The following is an 18,262-nucleotide window of genomic DNA, read 5'->3' as shown; positions in this document are numbered from 1 at the left end:
CAAACTTTCTTTGGCAATATAATAATACATCTTAAAAGTAACTCTTCTTTTTCCTCTTAAAATTAAGAGCGAGACTTCCTAATTCTGATAAGAATGTTTAAATCATTGAGTTCTGGAACCAAAATGGTTGATACATCATTGTATTTTGCATGTAAAGTATATACTTTATATTTTATAAACAAGGTACTCTCATGCACGCACTTATTAGGTATACATATTATTATATACAAAGTATGCTCATTTAATTATAAAGTATATAAAATTATTTATTGGTGACATAAAATGCATTTATGAAACAATTCCATTTTTGAAAAATCAGATAACTATAATAATTATCCATAAAATAGAAACAATCTCTCTACCATTTAATCAGCTGGAACTGTCATTCAGCCTTGATAATTTCTTTCTTGATTAGACAAGAATTAAGGTGCAGATATTATTTGCCAAATATTTTAAGAGGCAATGCTTACATGTCTGCTATCTACTCCCAACTCATCCTGTGTCTTGCTAACCTTTTCCAATTATTCACTCTGCAGCCTACAAATCCCAAGCGAGGCTGGCTTGTGTTTCCATTTGGAGCAAATCCCTGGTGGATATACTTAGCGTCTTCAGTACCTGCCATTCTAGTTATCATCCTCATCTTCATGGATCAACAGATAACAGCTGTCATTCTCAATCGCAAGGAATATAAACTGCAGGTCAGTAGTTGGCTGGGCTGTGAATGCAGTAAGGCTTTATTTTATTGGAAAATATCTCTTAAACATACGGATATTGAACCCTAAATCGAGGAACACCAGAACAATTGCTTGTGTTTCAAAGACAATTATGTTATAGAAACAGGATTTTAAAGCAAAAGTAAGCTTATATGGCATATTTTCATATAATCTGGACCCAAGCTTTAAAGGGTTTTATAGGGCATAAACAACATTTTGAAGTTTACCCAAAAAAAGATTGGAAGTTATTGGAAATGGTTTAAAAAAGGGGGCACATACTTCATCCTGCCTTCCAGGCTTATTTATTTAAAAAAGAAGGCATAAATTTAGCATAAAGAGCCTTGGTGGAGCAGTGGGCTAATGCCTCCTTAAGTAACACCAGCTGCCTGCAATTAGTGCAGGTTCGCATCCCACCAGGCTCAAGGTTGACTCAGCCTTCCATCCTTCCGAGGTAGGTAAAATGAGGACCCAGATTGTTGGGGGCAATTAAGCTGACTTTGTAATAATGCCGCTTGGGGTGTGTGTGAAAGCCCTAATAAGCAGGCATATACATAGAATGAAGGCTACTGCTAAGCTTGTAAGCCGCCCTGAGTCTTCGGAGAAGGGCGGGATATAAATGGAATTAAAATAAAAAATAAAATAAAATATTGCAGGTTGTTCATTTTGCTCTCTTTATGTTATCTTTCACCAGTTTCTGGTGTGAAGAAACCCCTGCTCCCTTATTTGTAAAAACGAATATCAGAAGAAAGGTAAAAGGCAAAGCATTAGTTACCAAAAGCTGGAAATAGAAATAAATATTTCTCCAAATTTAATAGACAATATATAGAATTTCTTAGTACCATATGCAACATAAAACCTAAGATTTTCTTTTTTTATATTCCTAAGGAAATGGGGTTGATGTACAAAATCTTACATAAAATTCTCTAACCCAGGTGGTGAAATTCTAGAAGCATAATCAATTATGCAAGCCACACAACTTATGAAAATGTCATCTGTTCCATTCCATTAAAGGGTTCACAGTCTAAACTTTTGTCATGCATAACCCATCCCACCTCTCCTAGCACTATCTCCAATGTTCTCTTGCAGAAAGGGGCAGGATTTCATCTGGATTTCCTCTGTGTTTCCCTACTGATGATTGTTACATCGTTTATGGGCTTGCCCTGGTATGTGTCCGCCACAGTCATATCTCTGGCGCATATGGACAGCCTTAAGAAAGAAAGCACTACTAGTGCTCCAGGAGAACAGCCAAAGTTCCTTGGAATCAGGTATTAGAAGCAGACCGCACTTTTAAGGATTTAAAATGGAGGTGTTATTATCTGTCACTGAGTCTCTTTCATCTACACTAGCCTTCTCCAACATGGCAATATATACAACGCTCACAAACAATACTCCTGAAGGCTATGCTCACTTTGGGACTTGTAGTTTTAATACAACACATTTGGATTACACCAAATTAGGGAAGACCGTATTAAATAATAGGAAGTAAATTGATTGGTGTCCACCCCGTTTTGCTGGATAACATAATGAAGGCTTTGTGTGGGATTGGTAGATGACTGGCTTAGGAAGATTGGGGGTCGATTTATGACTTATGAGGATCAATAAATGATTGAAATATGAAGGTCTAACTTAGAAACGCTCTTCTTACAGGGAGCAGAGAGTAACAGGATTGGTGGTCTTTATTCTCACAGGATTGTCTGTATTCCTTGCTCCTGTGCTCAAGGTGACTTTAGTTTTTAAAGTATTCATATAAGTATTTAATACATAGATCTGTTATTTCATCTCCCACTGTTTATGCGAAGTTTTCATTTTGCTGTCTAAAATACTTTGGTAGCAAACTGAATTCAGTTGTCTGAATTTCAGCCTAATGTATTGCTGGAAAGAATTGGAACAGAAAGGGACTGGCTATGGGATTTGTTCTCATTTTTGTGAACTAGAGTGAAAAATACAGACCTCACAGATGTGTGATTGTGACTGTTTGATTTGTCAAGGTAATAATTTAATAGCTAAACAGCTTATGTAATGATGTAATGTAACATAGGGTGGATGATGCAATGACAGGAATGACTCAACAGGAGTCTGTATCCCTTTAAGAGCCTGAGTATAAAAGGGAAGGCTTTTGCTGGAGTATCTCTCTCTTTCGTCCGTTTCCTGTTGTAACTGCTGTATGTTGGAGTTTGCTGTATTACCACGTGTATATATTTTGTTCCTAGTGTATATTGTAGATAGTGTAATATAAGCCACCATTTAATATAGACCACTGTTTACTGTTGTTTACTCCTGGGTTACCTCAGCTCAATAAGACTGTGCATGCTCTGAGATGATTTCTCTTTGAAGGAACGGTTCCACTACTATACATATGCTGCATTGAACAGAACCCTGTTCAAGCATTGTGCTTTTGGGTGCCACAATTTAAGAAACTCAGACAAACTGCAACAGCTACAGAGAAGGGCAACATAAATCAGCAGGACCCTGGAAACAAAATATTACAAATATTAACAGAAAATGCTACACAGAATGTACACTGGGGGGTGAGGTGGGTTGGAAATCATGTAAAAGCCTTTACATAATCCATGACATAATGTAACCTTTGTATCCGTCTCTACTTGGAAAGGTTAAGGGAAGGTAGACTGAATAGATGGTTTTGATAGCCAAATTTTTATAGAGAAAGTTGACCACAGGAAATGGAAAATACCTGAAGAGATGTCACATAAAAGAAGGCAGAAATGTTGTGTATTATCCCAGAGTGCAGGACTTGAATCAACTCATTGTAAAGCAAACATTGACAGTAATGTTTTACTGACCTTAAAGACAGTCTTTTGTGACTTATACTTTAAATGTGATTAATTTTCTTTCTTTCATATCCCAAGTTTATCCCAATGCCTGTGCTGTATGGCATTTTCTTTTATATGGGTATATCTGCACTTAGCAGTATTCAGGTGAGTGCAAAAAAAAAGTTGTAGAAATACATTCTGCAGGGTTGGGGATGGCGGTAGTGTGACTTTTGATGAAGTTTAATTCAATCAGCAGAGTATCTAATATTTTCTAAGACATATGTCTGAATAATGTCTATAATTAAGGTCTCATGGATGTTTGTGTACTCCTTTTCAAGAAGTTGTGGGAGTTTTGTTTACTTGTTTGTTTTGTGCCTTTGTATCAAGTCTTGACTCCTGGGCACTGTCTGGATTAGTCCCTATAGTGTTTTGGGCAAAATTTTCAATAGTAGTTTGCCACTGCCTTTTTTCTACAGCTGAGAGAGAGTGACTAACCCAAGGTCACATGGATGGCTTCATGCCCAAGGCCAGATTAGAATCACAGTCTCTGGTTACTAGCTTGCTGGCTTAACCACTACAAAGAAGTCCGCAGTGCTAATAAAGCAGAAGATAAATGCATGCAAGAGGTAGTTTTAAAAGTAAAGCTGGAGCACAGAGCATTCTTAATGTGTAAGGAGAGAGGCTAGATCAGCCCTTGATTCATTTACTATTCCAGATTTGTAATTTCAGTTGTAAAATGGGAAGCAAGTCACACTTAGCCAAGCAACCCTGAAATGTATTGGGAATTCTCTTTTTACATCTTAGAGCTAATATAATTCACCCAATTCCAGGCAGGGATGGAATATTCATTTATTTTCCTATGCCTCTGCAATCATGTCTGACTCTGAGTGGCTTACAGATCACCCAAAAGGGTAATAACATTAAAACATAACAATGCATAATAAGTAATAATCAATGTGTAATAAGTAAAATCCCATATACTGACGAAGCATTCACATCAAAAGAAACTCAAAAGAATCCTTCACCTCCCAGGAGCTTCCTGAAATAACTTGGGCAGGGCCAATCTGATATCAGAGATAGAAGCGGGCAGACACTGATTTCTGCTGGGGAGCTCCCACTATATTTCTTGCTTTCATTTCTTCCAGTTCATGGAGAGACTTCAACTCTTGTTGATGCCTGCTAAACACCAGCCAGACTTCATTTATCTACGCCACGTTCCACTATGCCAAGTGCATCTTTACACCTTCATTCAGATCTTCTGCCTTGCTGTCCTGTGGCTCATTAAGTCAACTGCAGCTGCCATCATCTTCCCTTTAATGGTAAGAGGCCTTAGACATGAATTTCTTGTAGTACAGCCATATATCATGCAGACAATTAGTGAATCTGCCCAAGATCTTTTCCTATGTACAGAAAAGCTGTTTATTATCCATAGCATTCTACCTCCTATTACAGGGCTTTTCAACCTTTTCACCCATTGTACAACTTTTAGGATATGGCAATATCCATGTACCACCAGTCGCCTAGCAAGGTGTCAAAAACTTGATGGCCAAAAAAAAGGAAAGAAGTGATGAAGTACAGGTAGTCCTCAACTTACAACAGTTCGCTTAGTGACTGTTCGAAGTTACAATGGCACTGAAAAATTACCCCCAAGCCACAGCTGAGCAAGACACCTGCCTCCCTGCCCAGTAGCACTCTTCCCCCTGTCCGAGGTTTTCATTGTTGTGAGCATTTCTTTTGAGGATTGGCTGCGGGGGTGGGGTGGGGGGGTGTTTGGTTTTTATTCCCCCCACCTGCTGGGAGCTTTCAGCAGGTTCTGGTCACTTCACATAACCCTGGGACACTGTGACCATCATAAATATGAATCAGTTCCCAAGCATCTGAATGTAAATCACAAGACCTTGGAGATGCTGCAACATTCCAGCTGATTGGCGCTTCTTCTGGACTGAGAAGCGCCAGGATCAGTGCCAAGCTCCAGCTGGAGCCTGGCGCTGATCCTGGTACTTCCACTGAGCCCGGACAGCCCTGAAGCTCCAGCCATCTCTTGCTCAGGCTTGTGTGGTGCTGCCATTCCCCTCCCCCGCTACCACTTTTCTAGGATGGTGGCGTACCACCTGCCAGGTGCCAATGTACCACAGGTGGTACCCATACCACTGGTTGAAAAGCCTTGTCCTATTACACAATCTGTGCAATCCTTAATTTATTTAACCTGGAGAAAAACTCATTCCACCTAGCTGCACCCATTTATTAGTTATTTTCTGAATATTTATCAGACATACTGGGTTTTTATGTTCATTTATATTTTATATCAATATTTTGAAATAAACATTCTATTATTTTAAAATATCTGGTTGCTTTTAATGGTTCTATTTTGTTTCAAACCTGAATTTTAATCTTTATGTAATTATTAACGTTTTAAAAGGCTGTAATTATTTGTTTGATTGTTCATAAATCCCCAAGCTGCTTTTTTCATGAGGCAACCAGACTTTCTTGGTTTTTCTTTGAAGATGTTTCGCTTCTCATCCAAGAAACTTCTTCAGCTCTGACTGCATGGTGGGGAATGGAAAGATTTATACTCCTTGCAGACAGCTGGTCATTTGCATTCTTTTAGAGAGACATTGAGGCCACCTGGAGGTTTATCTGGGTCCTCAGGGTCCCCTGAGTAGTGCAAATGGGTGTGGAGCCTTCTTGGAACTGCCGAAAGGACTGTGTTGTAGACTGGAGATAGATGGTGTCATATCCCTCCCCCTCTATTGAGAGAGGGCTGTTCAGTTTTGACACAGATGGCCTCTTTGACCCCTCTTTCAAACCAGTGGTCCTCTCTGTCCTGAATGTGGACTTTGCTGTCTTTGAAAGAGTGGCCTTTGTCTTTTAAATGCAGATGGACTGCTGAATCTTGTCCTGATGGATTTGTTCTCCTATGCTGTGCCATACGTTTATGAAGTGGTTGTTTTGTTTCCCCATTGTACAGATCTGCACATGGCTCACTGCATTGTACTGCATATACCATGTTGCTCAGTTTGTATCTGCGTGCTGAAAAAGCTTCTTGGATGAGAAGCAAAATGTTTTCAAAGAAAAAACAAGAAAGTCCAGTTGCCTTGTGAAAAAGTACCTTTGGGATAACTATGACCTGGATGACTGAGAATCTCCATAGATCAGGGGTCTCAAACTCAATTTCATTGAGGGCCGCATCAGCATTGCAGTTGCCCTCGGGGGGGCGGCTGGGTGTGGCCAGGGTGGGCCTGGCCTACTGGGTGGGCGTGGCTGCAGTGCGTATGGCCTACTGGGTGGGAATGGCCAGCTCTACATCATTTGTGTCAAGGGTGCCTATGGGGGCCTGGGCAGGAGTGGGACAGATCTGAGGGTCTCTGGCAGAAGGAGATGGGACCAGGGAAGTGCCAAGGCATGGTCCACCGGAGGAGCCTCACTGTTCCTCTCAGGCCATGGGGGGGGGGACTGGACAGTGGCACGGAGGTCAAATGCCTAGCCCAGCCCTCAAGCACCCACAGCACTAAGCCCAGCCCCACTTCCCCAAGGGGGTGCCCAGCTGCATTTACCTCCTCCTCAAGGCTGCTGCGGCTGTGCTTGCTCTCCTTAGCCAGGTTGCTCATGATGGGTACGAGGGCAAAATCAAGAGGGAGGCCCATTCCCTCTCCATGTGAGGAGACCTGGCTTTGTATCCAAAGCTTCCTTAGCAATAGGGAGACCCCCCAGCATAGGCCAGGAGGAGAGGGCAAGGGGATGGTGAAAGGGCAGCAGGGCAGGACTAAGGTAGGACTTCCCTCAGACCTTCCCTCTCCTTCCTTCCTTCCAAAGGACAGAGTGGTGGGAAAATATTTGAGATGAGGGAGGGAGAAAAACAGGCAAGAAACACAGCTGGGGAAGTGTCATCCTTCGTGAGGAATGAAGAAATGCACCTTTGCCTCGAAATGGCCAGCACATGGCCCTCGCCTACTTCACATATCCAGCTTGATGGGCTCTATGGGAGGGGATGCCATGAGCAGCGTGAGAGTCGATGTTACCTGTGCAATGCTGCTCAGCCCCTAGCCTGCCCGGTTTTGGCAGGTAGCAGGGTGCTCTACTCACAGTGTCGAGAGGCTGAGCCGGGTGGCATGAATCTGAAGAGAAGCACAACGCTACCCAACCCCTAGCCTGCCTGAAGTAGGCAGGGCCATGTGCTGGCCACTTCCAGGCGATGGTGCATTTCTTCATTCCTCACAAAGGGTGATACCTCCCCAGCATGCGCCGAGGGGGCAGTGCCGACACAGCACGGGCCGGTCCCTCGCTGTTTTCAGATGGCCTTGTGGAGCTGAGACTGAATGTATTTCAGCATAGATGACCACCACAAAATTGTACATTGGCTCCTGGCCAGCCAGGGCCGGGGCCAAGACAGCGGGGGCCGTTCCCTTACTATTTCCAGGATGGCTTCGCGGGCCACATGAAACCACTTCGTGGGCCACATCCGCCCCCCGGGCCTTGTGTTTGACATGTCTGCCATAGATGATAGATAGATAGATAGATAGATAGATAGATAGATAGATAGATAGATAGATAGATAGATAGATAGATAGACAGACAGACAGACAGACAGACAGACAGACAGACAGACATATGAACATGTTTATATACTGCCTACTTCAAAGGATTTATTTATTTTTTTTTATTTTAATTCCATTTATATCCCGCCCTTCTCCGAAGACACAGGGCGGCTTACAAGCTTAGCAGTAGCCTTCATTCTATGTATATGCCTGCTTATTAGGGCTTTCATACACCCCCCAAGCGGCATTATTACAAAGTCAGCTTAATTGCCCCCAACAATCTGGGTCCTCATTTTACCTACCTCGGAAGGATGGAAGGCTGAGTCAACCTTGAGCCTGGTGGGATGCGAACCTGCAATAATTGCAGGCAGCTGGTGTTACTTAAGGAGGCATTAGCCCACTGCTCCACCAAGGCAAAGCAGTTTACTGTATAACAAAAGAAGAAAATACAAAAGTATAACCAATAACCTCCAAGAAATACAAATAATAATCAGAATAAACCCCATTCCTAAGGCAGCCTTTCTATGTCTTGTTACTTACCCTATGGAACAAAACGATCCTAAATAGTTTTCTAAAAGTATTTTACAAATATTTTTACTCTGAAGGGCATCGTGTAACTCATGAGGCAAGGTGTTCTCAAGAAGGGCTAGATCAGGGGTAGGCAACCTTGGCTCTTTAATGACTCGTGGACTGCAACTCCCAGAATTCCTGAGCCAGCATGGCTTAGCTTGGAAACCTCTCTCTTTCCCCTCAGCATGGCTGGCTCAGGAATTCAGGGAGTTGAAGTCCCTGACTCATAAAAGAGCCAAGGTTGCCTACCCCTGGGCTAGACCAAGACATGGTGAAGTAAAGGTAAAAGTAAAGGAGTCCCTGCAGATTTTACTCCACTAGTCATTGCCAACTATAGGGGGTGGTGCTCATCTCTGTTTCAAAGCCACTGAACCAGCGCTGTCCGAAGACATTTCTGTGGTCATGTGGCCAGCATGACATCACGGAGCATTGTTATCTTCCCACCATAGTGGTACCTATTTATTGGCATTTGCATGCTTTTGAACTGCTAGGTTGGCAGGCGCTGGGGTGAGGATGGGAGTGCATCCTGTTGTGTGGCGTTCGGGTCTCCAGTCAGTTTCCAGCCAACCAGCCCAGCATCTTAACCACTAAGCCACCATGCCACCCTTAGATCAATTGCCATTTCAGAATGGGGCATATGATCATCTTCTGCAAGGGAGAACCCAACTCTTTCCCTCAAGAAAAGATTAACCGTGGCCCTTGCCTGGCTACCCATATGACCAAAACAGGTTGTCATTTTGCTCACAGATGGCAGAGTTCATGCCATTAAGAGACTGACTGCATTCTTGGCCTTCACAAATTCAAAAAACAAACAAACAAACAAATGCTAGATAGTCTAGTAAGATGTTGCCTGGCCCGCACCCAAGTAGTACCCAACTCTGAGTGAAACTGAATAATTGTACCTGTGAAATGGTTCACAAATGTCACGGCAAACTGCAAGAGGATTGTCACCTCTCTTTTTTCCTAAAGTTTCAGTTTCAGTTTCAGTTTTATTTGATTTGTATACCGCCCTTCTCCCTAGGGACTCAGGGCGGTTCACAGGGCCAGGTAAAGGAACAGGTAATCTTAAGCAGAGTCACTGGATGTGAATCTACATATTCACTAAACATGAAGCACGCTAAGCATGCTCTTAAATATGGGTATGGAACTGCATTTGGTCAAAGTGACTTCATTTTATACCATTCTAGGTTCTCTTTATTCATTTTAGCTTCTACGGCTCCTTGGTTGGAGGCAACCTCATGTTAAGGCATGTAGTAAAACTGCTCATAGGATTGCTAGGAAATCCCCCAAATTGTCTCAGAAATCCTACCCCTACAGATATCAAATATGCTAACAATGTGCATAAAACTAAAAAGCAATCTGATCATGGCAGAAGACTAATATAATTCATCTTGAATCCATATTGAGGCAAAAGCCAGGTCTATTAGAATGATCTCAGATATGGCAACATCCCTGGCCTCACTCAATCAGCTTTCTGTGATGCAAACCACAGAATATATACCCACCTGTCCAGTGGTGGGATTCAAATACGTGAACAACTGGTTCTCTGTGTGGATGCCATTTCCAGAAGTCAATTCTGGGCCTGGGCAACAAAAAATTAGCTACCAGTTCTGCCAAAGTGGTGCGAACTGGCTGAATCCCATCACTACACCCATCATGTCACCCCACAAGCATCCTGAACCAATAACGCCTAGCCATCCTATTATTGGTCAAAGGGGAGCAGAAGTACCAGAAGTGGGGACCTGCAATAACTTGCCCAATGTGTCCATCATGCCACCTGTGACTCATCCCCATAGAAATATATTCTTCTATATCACATCAGCTCCCTAGGGCTTGCCCCAAAACTCAGCGCTGGGACGACTACTGTTATTATTTATCATCATCTGATATGCTTGTAATCATCTGCTAAGTTTGTAAGCCGCCCTGAGTCTTCGGAGAAGGGCGGGATATAAATGGAATTAAAATAAAAAATAAAAAATGCTACGCTATTAATTCCCATAGATTCTAACTGCAGGATGCAAAAAAAAAATCACATCATTCTGTTCAACTTCCTATAACAGGATGAAGTTAAGCTAAACTTCCACATCTTAAAAGACTTCCTGCATAGGCATTTTTATGGCTCTTCAAAATCCAGATCAGAGACTGAGTATCGGAGGGGTGGGGAACTGTTCCAGAGAAGCAGGCCATCATCAGATACATTACTTCCCACTACGATCCAGAATTTATGGTACTCTATCACACTCTTACTCCAGGGAAGAGGGATTTCATTGCATACATCTCATTCAAGTTGTTCAGCTGTGGTGTGGGAATGGGATGAAGTCAAAGTTGCGAGGGCACGTTATAACCAGGACCTATTCATGTAGGGTCATGGGACGGATGTCTCTATGCCTAGAATTCCCTAACAAAATGTCCTTATGGCAGTTATTGTCTTCATTCAAACACCTCTTCAAACTCACATTTTTGTCAAGGGCATCACCCTTTAGTTCTCACCCCAAACCAAACCAAAATGTAAAAACAAATGCCCACATTTGCTCATACTAATCCCTCATTAGCTTTGTCTTTGCTTTGGTTCCACTTCTCTTTTTCAACATTTAAAGTGTAAATTCCTTGGACATTTTAATACATTTTTATCTTCTTCTGTGATGTTGTATACGCAGTAATAACGCTGTTTAAAGTATTAATAATTACAAGCAGACTAATTTTATGTGATGGTTATCTCACCTTCTAGCTGCTGGGTCTGGTGGGTATTCGGAAGGCAATGGAATACATCTTCCCTCTACAACACCTGAGTTGGTTAGATGATACTATGCCAGAAAAGGACAAAAAAGAGGAAGAAGAAAAGCTGAAGAGGATACAAGATCAGGATGAGAGCGACAGTGAAGATGTGAGCATGGTTACATTTTGGTGGATGAACAAGGTTGGGAAAGTGCTAAACTGGGTAGTAATTAGAAATTCTTTCTGTACCACCATCTCAAAATCCCAGGGTAAAATACTGAAGAAGTGAGATGTGTGTGACTTGTTTATGGACAGAGAGTTCCTATCGCTACCAGGCAAATCCTTCAGAAGTCATTTTCAGAATAAGGGGAGCTGTAATCCAGGTTAGCTTGGAATCAGCACATTAGCTCAATCCAAGTTTTGGGGTCTGAGAAAATTAGTTGATCAATATTGGCAATCATTAAACCGCATATAGTTGTGGTACTGCAGGGACTAGATTTCCTTTTAAATTTTTGCTGTCATTTACAATACTCAAAAGAACATAATGTGCAGTATATGCACATCTGAATAAGAAATCCCCTCATTCACCACTTGGGCTCACATCCATTGGGAGGATAAAATAGTGGCACCTTTGTAGCTAGCCTCTGCAGGCTTCAGTTTTAGCTATCAGAAAATATACTCAGTTAGTTGATTATCAGCCTGGCTTCAAGATTGTGTTTTTTAAATCTTTATCACCCTGACTTTTATTAGCATTCCTTTCAGGGCCAATATTGTTTTGACTTAGCTGAGTAATAGCCATGCCCTTTTTCTGGATAATACTAGCCACTGATAACTAGCTTCAGCTCCTAGGTACTCTTCACTGTTTGCTCCACAAGCAACTCATAAGATATGTTGTTGTTGTTTTATTTTTTACAATTGACAAGATAACAGAATAACATAAGTGGACCTTGGAGGTCTTCTACCCAATCTTCTGCTGAAGCAGTCTCTCTTCCAGCAATGCCCCCACAGACTGTAGTTTTCAGCAAAGTAGGACTGTTGCAAATCACTCTTAGAGAAAAGCTAGCAAGTGTCTAGAATGGAGGTTAAGTATTTTCAGATAGTGGTATGGAATGAGGGATAAAAGATCCTCTCTGCAGCAAGGATCTCTCTGTAAGGTGACTTTTTCTCCATTGTATTTTTGTCTCTTCAAAGGTTATAAAATCATTTTCTGAGGGAGGGGGAAAATATATCAAAAGCACGAGTGAGTAGGTATATTACTTCTCTCCTTCTAATAACTGTTTCTTTGACTTATGCTCATTTTTTAGTCTGAACTTATGTACCTAGAAAAAGGGCCAGAAATCAATATCTCTGTGAACTAGATGAAGAGATATCTATCAGTTGACAAGCCAGAGATGAACATGGAGGGTACGTAAGCAACATTTTTTAAAAAAAAAAACAAGCCTATGGGGAAATTTAGACTAAACAGAGAATAAAATGTTTACTATGAGTGTGATAGTCAATCAACTGTGGGACTACAGTATCCAGGTGGAGGGAATGTAATCCTTAAGAGTTCCCTTTCTTGCTATTGCATGAAGTAAGAGATTGGAAGTGAGGGAAAAATACATGTGAAGAGGAAAAAAAAAAACCTGGCTGCCTCAAAAACCCTGGTTTTATTAGGGTAGCAAACATCCTGTGTTTTACTCTTCCTGGCATAGGTTTTGCCAGTTTCACTCTTACCTAAAAAGATGCTGTTGCCATTGGCAATACTGTATCACTGTGACTGAGGACAGAACGTCCAAGCTTGTCTGTCCGTGGCACTTAGCAACTTAGCCATAGTGACAACCCCAAGGCAGATACAGCCCGTGTGTCTCTGATCTGGAAGAGCTCCACTGCTGGCCCAAGGAATAAGGAACATCACTGTTTTATTTTTTTTTCCCTGTGCATGTACAAGCAATTATCGTTAACTAATTTCTATTGATGGCCATCATTTTTTGAAGCTTGGATATGTATGCATCTCATAAAGATTTCTCAGTAGGCTGAAAACATGTCTTTCTGGTATTAGCTGCTGTGATAGGAGCAGAACGATAAATTAAACAAGCACAACAAGAGACAACTAAGGGGACATGTTGAAGAAATTTACACAAAGCTGGTTCTTCTTACAGGTGCCTTCATCTTGTGGGTATTACCTAATCTGTTTTATAAGCTGCTTGGAAGACCTTTGATCTGGAAGTCATCTCATAACTACGGAAGAGGATAATAATGACAGCACGCATGTGCATTTCCTCCCTTACACTGTACATTTAGTATTAAATGACTTTCAGGAAATCATATCCAATTGCATATTAGTTCCTTGATATTTTTCACTGTTAACTGCTTCACAGCATGTGTCACAAATACAGAATGTGGGGTCCTTGATATGCAGTTTGGGAGTCATATACAGAATACAAGCAACAAATATTGAATGTGCAATGAAACAAATCACTTTTCTTCATTACACACAAAGCCTCAAGCTGTTGCCTTCTGGGTAGCTGGAGGAATGGAAGGAGGCAGCATTTTCAGATGTTTTCGTTTATACAATATACAGTATGATGGGTCTCATAAAGATGTAAAGCAGAGTTAAATGTTTTGAGAAATTGAAGCATAAACTGAAAATTGCTTAGCCATTCTGTGACATTGCTTGTACAGTCAGGTAAGCATGGGTTAGTTAAGTATGGTTTGTTTATTTATTGCTGGCTTATTATAGAACCTGAGTTAATCTGCTGATGAACATATATGTATATATGTCTCTCAGATGTATTTTGCTGTGCTATGGATACACCCATGTTGAATATGCTTTCCAATTCCATTAAATACCATGGAATCTAGAAAATCATAATATGTGACATCACCCTTTATTTATTCATGACACAGTGGTCATTTCGGGGTTGCCTGCGTTATTTAAAACTTCCTAAAGTTATGCTAAATAAAATTTGTCAAAAGAAATATTGTTGCAAAATTTCCTAGCGTTTTCCTAGTATAGTGAGATTCAAGGTGCTTGTGATGACCTATAAAGCCCTAAATGGCATGGGCCCGGATTATCTGAGGGAGCACCTGCTGCCAGCGTCAATTTTCCATCGTCCCGTGCGCTCCCACAGGGAGGGCCTCCTCAGGGTACCGCCGGTCAAGGATTGTCGGCTGGCGATCCCCAGGGGGAGGGCGTTCTCTGTGGGCGCGCCTGCCCTATGGAACCAATTGCCAACGGAACTCCGGATTGCCCCTGACCTTCGTTCGTTTTGCCGGGACCTAAAAACCTGGCTCTTTGAGCTATCGGGCCTGGACTGAGGGGTTTTAATGATTTTAAATTGGGATTTTAATTCTTGGGGCCATATTTAATTTAATTTTATTTTAACTTAATTTTATACTGTATTGTTTTTAAATTTTGCCCTGTAAACCGCCCTGAGTCCTTCGGGAATAGGGCGGTATACAAATTGAATAAATAAATAAATAAATAAATAAATAAATAAATAAATAAATAAATAAATAAATAAAAAAATAAATATTTTGAATTCTAGTTCTTCCTAGTTTTCCTCATTATTTTTTTTTCCTGTTGGAGAAATTTACGGTGATGATCAGAAATGCTTGTTCTGTCCCTTCAGAAATTTGTCCAGTTAAAGTGTTACCTTTGATTTCTCAGAAACCCTTTTTCATCTGTGGATGATAAATGCAAGCAACACGTTTCTTGCGTGGAGTAGGAAAGGCCTGCGTGAATTCTACTTTGCAGTATATTAAGAATGACTTTGCAAAAACAAAACTAAAATGGGAAAGCTCTTGAAAGTTCTTCTGACAAAAACCATGTTGATGATGCTTACTTTAATGGATAATTCGTTGTCGTCCTCAGCTATTCAGTCGTGTCTCTGACCCTCAGCCACTCTAGCAATCAGCACTCTCTATGCCCCTCTCTCTTGCACCGCCTCCTTCAGATTCTCCATGGTCACCCAGTGTCATCCAGCCAGCAGGTACTAGGACAGCCCCTTTTTCTTTTTCCACTGATCACTCCCAGCATGACTGACTTTTTGAATGAGTCATCTCTCATGAACAATTATAATACATTGAACCCAGTTCTTTTATTCTTCAAAACCCGGATCTAGTTAATACTGCAAGAAACAACAAAAAAAAAACGATAGCCAGAATCATTATTTTAGCAACAGACCTTAATTGTAGGATTATACAGGTAGACCTCAACTTACAACCACAGCTGAGCCCAAAATTCCTGTTGCTAAGTGAGAGATAAGTTGTTAAGTGAATCACTGCAGCTGTTAAGTTAGTGACACGGTTGTTAAGTGAATATTGCTTCCCCATTGACTTTGCTTATCAGAGGGCTCCAAAAGGTGGTCACATGACCCTGGGGGTGTGTGTGTGCTGCAATAGTCATAAGTGTGAAAAACAGTCGTAAGTCATTTTTTCCAGTGCCACTGTAACTTCAAACATTCACCAAATGAATGGTTTTAAGTCGAAGACTATCTGTATTTATGTTCTAAAAACCCTAAAAAACCCTTGTGAATAATCCAAGAAAGTGTGAAGATAGAACGACCCTCTGATCATTTTATTGATAATAACAGCAAAATTAGGAAAAAGCCAACTACTGGTAAAATCCTTAAATACTCTTAGAAAATAATAGGATTGGAAGTGGCTATTGAGTCTGAATTCCATTTATCAGTTCAGGAATCCAAATTGAATCAACCTCAAAACAGCAAAATGCTCAGATTCCACTTTCTAGGTCAGAGACCCCCAAACCTTTGGGCACCAAAGACTGGTTCTGTGGAGAAAACTTTTTCCGCAGACCAGCAGGGGGCGTGGTTTCATGTGCTGCTTGCATCCAGCGGATGGGGCTTCACTTGTTTACACGGCCCAGTTGCTGGTATGCCACGGACCGGTGCCGGTCCACGGACCGTGGGTTGGGGACCCCTGTTCTAGGTCACGGACTGAAGCACCTCACACCAGAGACTAGAACAAAATATAATGTTCTTTGTGAAAGGAAGCTTGCCTTGCTACAACTGGTCCCACTGTGAAATTAGGAATTCTTGCTGTTATGAAGTGTTTTTGATTTTATTGTTTATTTTAATAAGCAATTTGAATTGACCTTCCTATAACATACAGTGGTACCTTGGTACTCAACTGCTTTGAAACTCATTTAAATTTTGGTACTCAGCACATTTTGTCATAAAATTTTTGTCTCCATTGGTGTCGGCTCACTATAATTATTCCTTATGGGGAAAAATTGCTTGGTGCTCATGGTTTTTGGCACTCATCACACCTCCCGGAACCAATTGATGAGTACCGAGATACCACTGTAAATCCATTACTTTTTGTTCTACTCTCTGTACTGATACAGAAGAGATGCTTTCTGAAGACTAAATAATGCTTGATTTTTCAGATGCTTTATGAAACAGTCCTTCAATATTGCCCTCTTTAACAAAGTGAAGATAGATGCGTTTTGCCTTTTGCATTATGTATAATTACCCCTTATATTTCACTTCATTCAAGATATCTTAGCAGTGGGATCTCAGTTGCTCCCGCCTCTTTTGAGTCCAGCTTGTACATCTGGCAGTTCTTGTTCCACATACTGCTGAAGTCTAGTTTGCAAAATCTTGAGCATTATCTTAGCAGCATATGGGACAGGTGCAAAACATTTAAGTAGTTTTAACATGTTGTTAGCATGCTGTATTTTGGGACTAAGATATTAGATTATTATTATTTTTTTGCTAAACTTGATTTGGATTTGCAACTAGGGGATTAAGTTAATGGATGCATCGTAGTAAAAACCCAGGTGAGAACTGTCCTTTTGGCATCCAGGTTATTGACATTGGTTAATTTTGAAAAGGCTAAGCTTGTGAACTTTTACATAGAGCCTCACCACCATCAAAAAAATATATCCAAGAATAGAGTAGATAGGGAATCTGAAAAAATATCCTGATGGAAAAAAATGTACATGAGGAAAAAATTAATAATTGACAGGAATAATGGATTTATTTTTTAAAATTCATCTAATTTACAGTGGCATTGTATAAAGTTTATAAATCAAGAGACATGAAAAATTTAAATAAATATTTATGGTTCAACTATAATGCTTTTAAATGGCTTGCTTTAATTGGAACTTGGTCAATTCTATACTTCGAATATTGAATACTTTTAAAGTCTAAGCAGATCTACTGGGAATGGAGAATATGTGTTAAATTATTGGCTTTTTGTGTGAACTGAATCAAAGTAAAATTAATGCTGAAAGAAATTCTCTGGAGATAATCCATAGTGATTATAATAAAATTAATTTCTAATACATAAAACTTTATTACAGTTTGTTTTCTATAAATGTAGAATAGCTATTAAGCAATGGACTTTTAAAAAAGCTTTTGGTTTTGAACTCTTGGTTGCTTATTCAAGAAATTTAGCTGTATTCTTTACTTTACAGAAAGCCTTTGACATTATTGAAACAATGCAATATGGATAAAATTCCCATACAGGGGTATAACAAATTAAGTTGCTTGTTTTTTACTATATTAAAGATTTAATTACCTGCTTACCAATGATTTTCAAATTGCTGCTGATTTCATAGCTGATGCAGTCCAAACAAGCCCTTTCCACCTGAGCAGAAGAAAAGATCAGCTCCTAATTAATAGGAAGATTCTGTAAAACGGCAAAAGAAGGAATATCAACTTGAATGTAGCTAGGAGACAGTTGAAACAAAGATCAATGGCACAATGGAAGACATGGTAGCAGATCAAAGATAACAGACTGGGAGAGGTTAACATCTAGGAAAGGAATTTTTCAAGGACTCGTTATCACCACTACTGTTTGTCATTGCACTGATTCCTCTATCAACAATACTGAATAACTCAGGCCATGGTTATCAAACATCAAAAAACATCTGCCAGGCTATCCCTCCTCCTTTACCTGGATGATCTCAAACTGGCAAGACTTGAACATTGGGCGCTATCTAACAAAA

At 40.6% G+C, this 18,262-nt stretch overlaps 1 protein-coding gene across 1 annotated transcript in view; it reads left to right on the top strand.

The window, feature by feature from the left end:
• Positions 1–13,506, top strand: part of SLC4A9 (solute carrier family 4 member 9) — a gene marked incomplete at its 5' end in the record, with an annotated part of 52,249 nt that extends 38,743 nt beyond the window's left edge. The window contains 8 exons of the mRNA XM_081324774.1: positions 537–698; positions 1,800–1,978; positions 2,361–2,433; positions 3,581–3,649; positions 4,630–4,803; positions 11,318–11,473; positions 12,609–12,708; positions 13,446–13,506. Of these exons, the coding sequence (XP_081180900.1) occupies positions 537–698; positions 1,800–1,978; positions 2,361–2,433; positions 3,581–3,649; positions 4,630–4,803; positions 11,318–11,473; positions 12,609–12,662 (867 nt within the window). The 3' untranslated portion in view covers positions 12,663–12,708; positions 13,446–13,506. The remainder of the gene's footprint in view (positions 1–536; positions 699–1,799; positions 1,979–2,360; positions 2,434–3,580; positions 3,650–4,629; positions 4,804–11,317; positions 11,474–12,608; positions 12,709–13,445) is intronic.
• Positions 13,507–18,262: the final 4,756 nt, after the last annotated feature.

Source organism: Vipera berus (assembly GCF_964194415.1).
Source record: "Vipera berus genome assembly, chromosome: 3".
NCBI classification, from domain to species: domain Eukaryota; kingdom Metazoa; phylum Chordata; class Lepidosauria; order Squamata; family Viperidae; genus Vipera; species Vipera berus.
This window is presented reverse-complemented; position numbering and strand designations above follow the sequence as displayed.